Source organism: Ranitomeya imitator, chromosome 4 (assembly GCF_032444005.1).
Source record: "Ranitomeya imitator isolate aRanImi1 chromosome 4, aRanImi1.pri, whole genome shotgun sequence".
In the NCBI taxonomy this organism is placed as follows: Eukaryota; Metazoa; Chordata; class Amphibia; order Anura; family Dendrobatidae; genus Ranitomeya; species Ranitomeya imitator.
Genome location: NC_091285.1, coordinates 449621218 through 449633464, shown reverse-complemented (window position 1 = coordinate 449633464; position 12247 = coordinate 449621218). Strand labels below are relative to the sequence as shown.

The window sequence follows — 12247 nt, the reverse complement described above, 5'->3', positions numbered from 1 at the left end:
CGGTGGGATATGGGGTAATGAAGGGTTAATGCCACCTTGCTATTGTAAGGTGACATTAAGCCAGATTAATAATGGAGAGGCGTCAATTATGACACCTATCCATTATTAATCCAATTGTAGTAAAGGGTTAAATAAAACACAAACACATTTAAAATTATTTTAATGAAATAAAAACAAAGGTTGTTAGAATAAAATACTCCAACAACCTTTGTTTTTATTTCATTAAAATAATTTTAAATGTGTTTGTGTTTTATTTAACCCTTTACTACAATTGGATTAATAATGGATAGGTGTCATAATTGACGCCTCTCCATTATTAATCTGGCTTAATGTCACCTTACAATAGCAAGGTGGCATTAACCCTTCATTACCCCATATCCCACCGCTACACGGGAATGGGAAGAGTGGCCAAGTGCCAGAATAGGCGCATCTTCCAGATGTGCCTTTTCTGGGGGGGCTGGGGGCAGATGTTTTTAGCCAGGGGGGGGGGGGGGCCAATAACCGTGGACCCTCTCCAGGCTATTAATATCTGCCCTCAGTCACTGGCTTTACTACTCTGGCGGAGAAAATTGCGCGGGAGCCCACGCCAATTTTTTCAGCCATTTAACCCTTTATTTTAAGAGCTAGAACGGCCAAATTTTGCAGATACACACTACTGACATTAGTAGTGTGGAATCTGCAAAAAAAAAAAGGGAGAGAAGACATGGTTTACTGTATGTAAACCATGTCTCAAATCATGTCGGGTTTTAGGAAGGAGAAAGAAAAAGCCGGTAATTGAATTACCGGCTTTTTGCTATATCGCGGCTGTATGAAGTAAGAATATATACACATATATGATATATATATATATATATATATATATATATATATATATATATATATATATATATATATATGATATATATATATATATGATATATATATATATGATATATATATATATATATATATATATATATATATATATATATATATATATGTGTACATATTTATTCTACCTATTCTAATGTCAGCTGTCAGTGTGATTTTACTGTACACCGCACTGAATTGCCAGCTTTTCTCTCTAACACCGCTGCGTATTCCTCGCAAGTCACACTGCTGGTCCGTGTGTAATCCGTATTTTTGGGGCTTCCATAGACTTTCATTGGCGTTTTATTTGCGCAATACGGTGACAAACGCAGCATGCTGCGATTTTCTACAGCCGTAGAAAGCCGTATAATACTGATCAGTTTAATACGGCAGATAGGAGCAGGGGCATAGAGAGTAATTGTGCCGTATTTTTGCGAGTTTTACGGACGTAGTTTCTGCGCTCTTACGTCCGTAAAACTCGCAAGTGTGACGCCGGCCTGAGACAGGGAGTCCAACAATCTGTCTCTAGGTACCTTAGCTTTAAGCTGTTCCTCCAGTTGAGTTACCCAGACCATAACAGATCTGGCAGTGCAGGTGCTTGTAATTGCCGGCTTAAATGCTCCAGGCGAAGATTCCCAAACCTTTAGGAACATATCTGCTTTTCTATCAGACGGATCCTTTAGAAGGCCTACATCCTCTAGTGGCAGGGTGCCTGATTTAGACGTGGAAACAAAAAAGAAAACAGACTAGGCCAATAACGGTATGCACAACCATAAATTATATAAACATATCAAACAATTTTAATTTTAATTACACCTCAAAACAGGACATGTACAAGATAAAACCAATTAAAAAGGTCTGGATACAGGACCATATACCGTCACCCCTAACCATATGTGGCATAGATAGGTCTAACATATAGAAGGAATGTTACTACATAAATACAAAATATAAATATATATACATACACAATGTCTCTTGTCCACAGGATATTCTATCAGATCACAGAAAAAATACAGGAACATAATATAACATATACTCAGAAAATAAAGTGAGCCAAACCCAGCATACCAAATGGCAAATAATTATAGTAATTTTCTCCTATGTAATAATGTGGTCATATGTCAGGATAAGTATGCTCATATATGGCGGTGACAATGTCATAAACAAATATGTCCCTCATGACCCTGATAGGACTCAGAATACTCCAAGCCACAACCAGGTGTGTGGCAAATATCCCACAAAAGTGCAAGAAAACAGGCAAAATATGCTATCCCTAGATTTTCAATATGGGCACACAGTGAGACCATAGTATAACGTCCCAGCGGTATACCTGTGGCACCAATAGTCAGCAAAAGTGTGGCATGAATAGCGATGCCTGAAGAGGACAAGAGACAAATGAAGGGGTGAGGCAGCAAGCCCTCATCAGGGGAAGTGATTTAGACGTGGAAGCCACAGCAGCGTCCACCTTAGGAACCTTCACCCACTCTGCTAGACCCTTATCAAAGGGATATCTTTTCACCGATGATGGCAAAAAACCTTTATCCTGCTTATCCCACTCGCGTTTAATAAGGTCTTTAACCGTGTCCACTACCGGAAATGACCTACGATTCTTCTGACACAACCCCGCAAACATTATATCCTGGGTTGACCTCGGCTCCTTGTTCTCTGCAACCCCCATGGTTATGCGAAATTTCTTAACCAACATATCCATACTGTCCACCGAAAAGCATGGCCTTCCCTCTTCAGGTTCCTCATCGCCATCTACCTTGGATGAACATTCGGCCTCCTGTAAGGATGGGCTAGTTCCTGGCGACACCTCAATTGATTTCTCATGCCGACTGCCTTTAAGGATATAATTAATTTCTTCCCTGATGACCGCCCTGAGGTCTGATGCACGAAGAGGAGCCTCTTCCTCTAAGGTCCGACATATACAAGCCTGGCAAAGCTTTTTAGCATAGCCATCAGGCAAAGGTATTGTGCATAATGCACACTGCTTATGCTTAGTTTTAGTTGTCTTTTTGACCTAAAACAAAGCACAAAAAAGGACCACATCAGCTACTAGGTATTTCTTATACACTCACCAAAGGCTGAGCTCCATAATACCGGTCTCGGAGGAGGTGAATCCACACGTGACGCTGGGGCGCTGTTGCCCCCATACTACAATGCCGCTTCTTGAGCGTCTGCTCTCACTTTTCTTGCGCTGTTCAGGCACCTCCACCTGAAGGTGCTCTGCGTCCCCTACTGAGGACATGTTGCCACACTCTCCCGCCGCAGCCTCCGCTACTTAAAACTTCCAGCCGCACCTCCTCCCCGGCTCCCTCCGGAAGTGATCCCATCCACTTCCGGGTCACCAACGCTGATAAAACGCCGAGCCGGCGCCGTGCTCCCGCGATCCAGGGCGGCACTGCCCGACCCCTGGAACCACGATCCCACCTGGCCAGACTAGGAGGGGTCTGCAAGCAGGACCCCCCTTCCTCCCCCCTGCTTCCAGCGACCCCTTCTCTGCCGTTCCCACAGTCACCGCGCAGAGGCTGAGGACCTGGGTAAGACGACTTCTTGCTTTAGCACCTGTCTGTTCCCACCTAGGACAAAAACCCAAATTGGAGTGGTGAGGGAGACCGCCCCTTTAAATCCTGTAGGTTCCTGTCCTAGATGGTGGGCGGATCCCCTCTCGTAGGGTGCGGTCGTGGCGATAGGAAAACATAGGTATACTTCGTAGATAGGGAAGTAGGGGGGAGGGGTGAGCATTGTGGTATGGCTTAATATAGCCCACTCACGTGCCCCTGAAGCTGGTCAGTCCCCTCAGGTCTGGCTGTTCCCTCCATAGTGAGGACAGTGCTAGCTGTATAGCAGAGTGCTCCCTGTCAGGATGGCCGGCGGCAGAAAGACCCCCTTAGGATGTTTATATAGGATTTATTACCTGGTTGATCATGCCCTCCTTACCGCCGCTGTGGTTGACCGCACTGTAATGCCTCACCTGAGGCCGGCGCCATTCTCCCTCGCTGGCCCCGGAAGTGGCCGCTTGCAAGCGGTCTCTGGCGACAGCTGCGGCCGCATGCTGGATCCGGCCGCATGATGTAAGCGGCTGCCGCACTCACCCCCCGGCAGACAGGCGCCCGGACCGAGAGCCCGCCGAGCGGAGGAGACGATCTGACCCCAGGAGCAGTGCTATACTGGGGAGGCTGAGGGGCCCCCCCATAGCAGGTATCAGCCACTGATGTCTTGCGGGGAAAGGCTGGGCCCCCCGATCCCCACCATCTGCACAGCACCGTCGGAGGAAAGCTTGCCGTTCCTATCTGCAGTGGGACAGGAAAAACACTGGTGGGTGGAGTGGGGAGGGTCCTTTTAACCGCTTATTGTTCCTGTCCCACTGAGGGTAAGAAGAACATCCTCCAATGGTGCGGTCAGGTGGTGAACTGGAAATTATTATTTTTACATCGCTTTATTCTGAGGACTATAACTTTATTTTTTTGCTGATGCTGTATGGTGGCTTGTTTTTTTTGCGGGACAAGATTACGTTTTCAGCGGTACCATGTTTGTTTATTTATATCCGTCTTTTTGATCGTGTGTTATTCCATTTTTGTTCAGTGGTATGATAAAGTGTTTTTTTTGCCCTTTTTTGCCGGATGTCAGCTGTAATAATCAGCTGACACCCAGCGGTGATCGGCCATTATTTGGTGCACTTACAGAGAATCATGTAAGCCAACTGATCGGTGGTGAAAACAGGGTGCACAAGCGAACGTTACCATTCCCAGGAACACCGTTCTTAATAGGCCAGTATTAACAGGCTGCTAATAACCAAACATTTGTCAGGTGAAATTGTTATTTTAGTTTTCAATAAAAGTCTAAGATCTTTGATGCACAACATCCTGTGTAAACAGGACATGTTCTGTCAAGAAAAATTAAGGCTATGTGCACACGTAGGAAATGTGGTGCAGAATTTTCTGCTCTAAATCTGCATCTCCTGGCAGAATCCGCAGGTGCGTTTTTTGTGTAGTTTTTACCACTGTGGATTTCTATAATGGAGGGGGCGCAGAAACGCTGCAGAACTGCACAAAAGTAGTGACATGCACTTCTTTGAAACCTGCAGCGTTTCTGCGCAGATTTTTCTGCACCATGTGCACAGCTTTTTTTTCTTCACATTGATTTACATTGTACTCTGAGGCTGTGTGCACACGTTGCTGATTTTTCGTGGTTTAGCGTCTTCCCGATAAAAAAAAAAAAAAAAAAATGCATCACGGTAAAAAAACGCAGCATGTTCGTTAATTTTGCGGATTTTTCGCAGATTTCCCACTATATAATGCATTGGGAAATGTCCCAAAAAATCCACACCAAAAAACGCATGCAGATTTCTTGCAGAAAATCTCAGGATTCTCTCAGGAAATTTCTGCAATAAATTTTGAACGTGTGCACATAGCCTAAATCTGCTGCAGTTCTGCACTAAATCTGCATCGTGTGCACATTACCTAAGAGTCTACACCCGCAGAACAATTTATTCATATTTCTTTGGTATTGGTTATTCTTGTCAGATCTCATTGGACAAAAACGTGTACACCACCAACTTTCCCTATTTTCTATATGAATACTTTTCTGCCCAATGATGACAGGAGTATTCTAGGAGTGATACCTTTATTGGCTAACCAGAAAATATGTTTACAAGCTTTCAGAGCAGAGGCTCCTTCTTCAGGCAAGATTACAAATAGATTAAGAAAAGCACAATATTCAAAGAATAGTACAGCAGGACATTTGTTAGGGGGTGGGAAGTGTGAGGAGTCCATACATAAGCCAAGATAATCAAATTAGGCATTTTCTTACAAATGGAGAGGCAATGGGAACAATGTTCTTAGTTATCTGGAGTAAGTCAGGTGGAGGTGTGAATAGTATCCATGTAGTGACTCAAAGAGAGGTAACATAGTAACAGTAAGGCCGAAAAAAGACATTGGTCCATCCAGTTCAGCCTATATTCCATCATAATAAATCCCCAGATCTATGTCCTTCTACAGAACCTAATAATTGTATGATACAATATTGTTCTGCTCCAGGAAGACATCAGGCCTCTCTTGAACCCCTCGACTGAGTTCACCATCACCACCTCCTCAGTAAAGCAATTCCAGATTCTTACTGGAATTGTGTTAAATTGAGTCCTAGTGTCAAAAAATTAAACATTCATTAGTTTGTTCCCACTGCCTATGTAAGAAAATGCCTAATTTGATTATATTGGCTTATGTATGGACTCATCACTTCACACCCCCTAACAAATGTCCAGCTGTACTATTCTTTAAATATTCTGCTTTTCTTAAGGTACCGTCACACTAGACGATATCGCTAGCGATCCGTGACGTTGCAGCGTCCTGGCTAGCGATATCGTCCAGTGTGACAGGCAGCAGCGATCAGGCCCCTGCTGTGCTGTCGCTGGTCGGGGAAGAAAGTCCAGAACTTTGTTTCGTCGCTGGACTCCCCGCAGACATCGCTGAATCGGTGTGTGTGACACCGATTCAGCGATGTCTTCGCTGGTAACCAGGGTAAACATCGGGTTATTAAGCGCAGCCCTGCACTTAGTAACCCGATGTTTACCCTGGTTACCATCGTTAAAGTAAAAAAAAACAACCGCTACATACTTACCTACCACTGTCTGTCCCCGGCGCTGGGCTTCTCTGGCCTGGCTGTGAGCACAGCGGCCGGAAAGCAGAGCGGTGACGTCACCGCTCTGCTTTCCGGCTGCCCGGCGCTCACAGCCAGACCAGAGAAGCAGAGCGCCGAGGACAGACAGCGGTAGGTAAGTATGTAGCGTTTGTTTTTTTTTTACTTTAACGATGGTAACCAGGGTAAACATCGGGTTACTAAGCGCGGCCCTGCGCTTAGTAACCCGATGTTTACCCTGGTTACCGGGGACCTCGGGATCGTTGGTCGCTGGAGAGCTGTCTGTGTGACAGCTCTCCAGCGACGCTGCAGCGATCCGGATCGTTGTCGGTATCGCTGCAGCGTCGCTTAGTGTGACGGTACCTTTATGGTACCTTCACACAATATCGTTAAGGATATCGTTGCAACGTCACGCTTTTTGTGAAGTAGCAACGATCCCGCTAACGATATCTTTATGTGTGACAGCGACCAACGATCAGGCCCCTGCTGGGAGATCGTTGGTCGTGGGGAATGATCAGGACCTTTTTTGGTCGCTGATGTCATCGCTAGATCGGCGTGTGTGACGCCGATCTAGCGATGTGTTCACCTGTAACCAGGGTAAACATCGGGTTACTAAGTGCAGGGCTGCGCTTAATAACCCGATATATACCCTGATTACCGTTGTCAAAGAAAAAAAAAACAAAAACACTACATACTCACATTCCGATGTCTGTCACGTCCCCCGGCGTCAGCTCCCCTGCACTGTGTCAGCACCGGCCGGCCGTAAAGCAGAGCACAGCGGTGACGTCACCGCTCTGCTTTACGGCCGGCGCTTACACAGTGCAGGGAAGCTGACGCCGGGGGACGTGACAGACATCGGAATGTGAGTATGTAGTGTTTTTTTTTTACTTTGACAACGGTAACCAGGGTAAATATTGGGTTACTAAGCACGGCCCTGCGCTTAGTAACCCGATGTTTACCCTGGTTACCCGGGGACTTCGGCATCGTTGAAGACAGTTTTAACGATGCCGAAGTGGTTTCCCTGATCGTTGGTTGCTGGAGAGAGCTGTCTGTGACAGCTCCCCAGCGACCACACAACGACTTACCAACGATCACGGCCAGGTCGTATCGCTGGTCGTGATCGTTGGTAAATCGTTTAGTGTAACGGTACCTTTATTAATCTATTTGTAATCTTGCCTGAAGAAGGAGCCTCTGCTCTGAAAGCTTGCAAACATTATTTTCTGGTTATCCAATAAAAGGTATCACTCCTAGAATACTTCTGTCATCATTGGGCAGAAAAATATTCATATCGATTTTTCTGGCTAACACGGTACCACAATACAGTTTGTTATTGTACATCTTATTTTCTATAGCATTTCTTTGGCCATGGCAGGTCAGCTTATCAGTGGTAGTTTATGGCCATGATTCAGCCCACTTATACAAGCGCATTAATCAGTTTGCCGACTGTTTGGTCTGTTGATTAACCTGGAAGGTAAATTTTAAAGTTTTACTAGGTAGTTTACATGTACTAAATCTACCATCTAAGTTAAAAGTCTGAGACTGTCCAGATGTGTTTAGTTATTTTTTTCTAGTTTTATCTATGTAAAAGGGGACAGTCAGCTAACAGTAGCACAAAAGAAAATAAAAATCATCTTGTATACAGAAGATTCCCACTTACTTCCTAGGTGCTTTTTTAACTCCACTGCCGCCAGCTTCCTCTTCATCCTCTGATGGTTGACGGTTTTCTTTTTCAGAGTGGATTATAGATGGTCCGCCAAAGAAGTCACCAATGCCTTTCTGCCATTTTGGTGTTGGTCTAACACATACAGGATTTCCCCCTGCATATTTGCTTTCAGCTTTGCATATGGCCAAGATCAGAAAGAGAGAGTGTAAGTGTATATCAAGATAGTTACTATGCAACTGTTAAGAGTCTAATATTAGGGAAGATCTATACAAACCAGAGATTCTATACACAGCAACCCAATAAGATGCTTAAAGGGACACTGTCACCTGAAATTGGAGGGAACAATCTTCACCATGGAGACGGGGTTTTTGGGTGTTTGATTCACCCTTTCCTTACCCGCTGGCTGCATGCAATATTGGATTGAAGTTCATTCTCTGTCCTCCATAGTACACGCCTGCGCAAGGCAATCTTGCCTTGTGCAGGCATGTACTACGGAGGACAGAGAATGAACTTCAATCCAATATTGCAGCCAGCGGGTAAGGAAAGGGTGAATCAAACACCCAAAAACCCCGCCTCCACGGCTGAAGATTGTTCCCTCCAAATTCAGGTGACAGTGTCCCTTTAACATTAGAGCAGCTCCCCATGGCAACCTGTAGATCACTTAAAGGGAACCTGTCACCCCCACCCCCCCCCCCAGGCGTTTGTAACTAAAAGAGCCACCTTGTGCAGCACCAATGCTGCATTCTCACAAGGTGGCTCTTTAAGTTGCTCCCTGCACACACTGAAATAAACGCTTATAAAATGTGCCCCCTCATACTGTGAAATTGTCCCGGGGGAAGGTCTTTCCCCCCTATTCAGACGCAGCACAGACATCACTCTGGGCCTGGGCCCGTCAGCCGGAAGTGACGGCTGTGTTGCGTCTGATTCGGGGGGTTAAGACCCGCCCCCAGGACGATTTCACAGTATGAGGGGGCACATTTTGTAAGCATGTATTTCAGCGTGTGCAGGGAGCAACTAAAAGCGACCTTGTCAGAATGCAGCATTTGTAGTAAATGGAGCGGGGACACCACAGAAAGAACGGGGGATCCAACATGGTCTATGCTATACTGAACCATGAAAAAAACACCACAAGAAATAAACCATATAAGGGGATCACTCAAGGCAATGGATTGAATATAAAAAATGCAAATTTTATTAGTATAACACCAATGGACACGGAAGAAACCACATGGAGCACAATTTTAAATGTTTTTAATTGTGGTCACACATGTGACCAAGAAACATTAACAAACGGCCCATAATGGAGCCCTCCCCCTTGATACGATCACTCCCCAGACACAATACAATGGCTAATTTCAATAAGCACAGTATGAGATGTCAGCCTACAAGTGCTGTTCATGCAGACATCTCATACTGTGCTTATCAAAATTAGCCATTGTATTGTGTCTGGGGAGTGATCGTATCAAGGGGGAGGGCTCCATTATGGGCCATTTGTTAATGTTTCTAGGTCACGTGTGACTAATTTTAAATGTTTTTAATTGTGTGCTCCATGTGGTTTCTTCTGTTTCCAATGGTGTTATACTAATAAAATTTGCATTTTTTATATTCAATCCATTGCCTTGGGTGATCCCCTTATATGGTCTATTTCTTGTGTTTTTTCGTAATGCAGCATTTGTGCTGCACAAGGAGGCTCTTTTAGTTACAAAACGCCTGAGGGGGTGGCAGGTTCCCTGCGCACTGCAGTACTTCGCTCTGCCCTCAGCAGGGCAGACAAAGTACGCCTGTGCTGGAGCGTGAATACAAGAGGACGTCATCGTAAGAAGATGGGACCCCGGACTGCAACGCCCATTGGACCTGAACCGAACCGCCCCTGGGTGAGTATAATCTAACCTCTTCTGCTCATCTTTCAGGATACATCGGGGGCTTATCTACAGCATTCCAGAATGCTGTAGATAAGCCCCTGATGCTGGTCGGCTTAGCTCACCTTCCATTTTGGGGGGTGACAGGTTCCTTTTAAAGACTACAAGAGAGAAATGGTGCAAGAAGAAAAAATAAAAATAAAAAATAATGGTGTTTGTGGGAAAGGGAAACAAGTCATACTGTACTTCTACATTTACCCTACATTCACACTTGCGTACAAGGGCTTTGCGAACGGCTGCATACTTCTGTTAGGGCCCAGCCCACTTCTGCACTTCTTCCGTTTAGGTCCATCTACTTCTGCATGTGTCCTGCGTACTTATCTTTAACATTGGGTAAGCAGGACATGCGGATGAGTCTTTGACACCCGCACAAAACGCAACAAGTTGCATTCCCGTGCGGTCAGCAGGCGCGCCAAAACAACGCATTGTATGTCCTACGTACCCAATGTTAAAGATAGGCACGCAGGACACATGCAGAAGTAGGTGGACCTAAACGGAAAAAGTGCAGAAGTGGGCAGGACTTATGACATGCCGATGTATCCAGATGCCTCCGCAATTTCGTGCGGTCATCGCACCGTCAAAACGACGCATACGGCAGCATCCGCATACATCAGCATGGCCTGTGTACCCAATGTTAAAGATAGGGTACGCACGCTGCATGCAGCTGTAGGCGGAGCTAAATGAAGAGGTGCAGCAGTGGGCAGGGCTTCACAGAGGAAGTACGCAGCCATCCGCAGCTCTGTGAAACCAGAGACATTTTGTATTAAAGGGAACGTGTCACCCCCAGAAACAAAACAAAGGTGAGCTAAGCCCACCGGCATCAGGGGCTTATCTACAGCATTCTGTAATGCTGTAGATAAGCCCCTGATGTAACCTGAAAGATAAGAAAAAGAGGTTAGATTATACTCACCCAGGGGCGGTCCCGATACGGTCAGCGTCTCGGTCCGGGGCCTCCCATCTTCTTACATTGACGTCCTCCTCTTGTCTTCCTGCTGCGGCTCCTCTGCAGGCGTACTTGGTCTGCCCTGTTGAGGGCAGAGCAAAGTACTGCAGTGCACAGGTGTCGGACGTCTGACATTTCCCGGGCCTCAACAGGGCAGACAGTGTACACTTGCGCCAGAGCCACAGCAGGAAGACAAGAGGACGTCATCGAAAGACGATGGGAGGCACCGGACTGGACGCCCATGTGAGTATAACCTACTCTTTTTCTCATCTTTCAGGCTACATCGGGGGCTTATCTACAGCATTACAGAATGCTGCAGATAAGCCCCTGATGTCGGTGGGCTTAGCTCACCTTAGATTTTGGGGGTGACAGGTTCCCTTTAAGTGTAAGGGCAGTGACAGCCCAGAATTAGTACTAGAGGGACACTGGGCCATGAGGAACTTACATTTCTTGCCGGTAGGGGACGTGACGTTACTGGAGGAACTCGCTGTGGCGCCAAATGATTTCCTCGGAGCTCGGGCAGCAACAGCTGAAATAAAGATGGCACAGGTGACCGGTGTGCTGACAGGACATCCTCACACCGAGCACAGCGGCGAGGCGGCACCAGCGGGAATAGCCGCACAAGAGCTCGGACAGTCTGGCGGCGCCAAAACACGTAAACCATTACATTACACTGGTCGGCCAGTTACAGACTAGAACGCCGCCATAACGCGCCTATTCGGGGGCAGTAGACAGCATGCTGTGGGGAACTACAGAGAGGCTTGTGCTACGTGTAGGAAACCAGGGCAGTACCGGATACCGGTGTAACCACGGACAGCAGCGTCCCCAGCACCGTCCCCCCCCATGGCTAGCCGCTCACCTTTCCTGTAGCTGCCGGTGGAGGCCCCTGCGCTATCAGCCTTAGTACGCACCATCCTGCAGCCGCCCGCGCTCTCAGGGACACAAGATTATGGCGCACTTTAAAGCTGGGACTTTGGCGCTCACAGAACAGACCCGCCCCCGTAATTCTATTGCACACATTTCTTCCCGCCCCGCCCACTCTTTAGTAACCAGCCAATGAGGTCAGAGAATAAGCTGTCAGTCATCCTGCCTCGCTCTGTTCCCGCCGTGTGGAGTGACGTATGTGACGGGAGGTGTGGGCTGCTGTGGAGTTTCCCGCTCAGTTGTGTGAGTGGCAGGCAGGCGCCATCCCGCGCTCAGTTTACTTCATGGTGCGAGACACGTCATTAT

At 46.6% G+C, this 12247-nt stretch overlaps 1 protein-coding gene across 1 annotated transcript in view; it reads right to left on the bottom strand.

Annotated features, from left to right (window-relative positions):
- Positions 1 to 12010, bottom strand: part of PCLAF (PCNA clamp associated factor) — a 32228-nt gene extending 20218 nt beyond the window's left edge. Inside the window, exons 1-3 of the mRNA XM_069765732.1 lie at positions 11877 to 12010; positions 11463 to 11546; positions 8150 to 8327 (exon numbers count right to left, since the gene is read on the bottom strand). Coding sequence (XP_069621833.1) covers positions 8150 to 8327; positions 11463 to 11546; positions 11877 to 11931 — 317 coding nt within the window. The 5' untranslated portion in view covers positions 11932 to 12010. The remainder of the gene's footprint in view (positions 1 to 8149; positions 8328 to 11462; positions 11547 to 11876) is intronic.
- Positions 12011 to 12247: the final 237 nt, after the last annotated feature.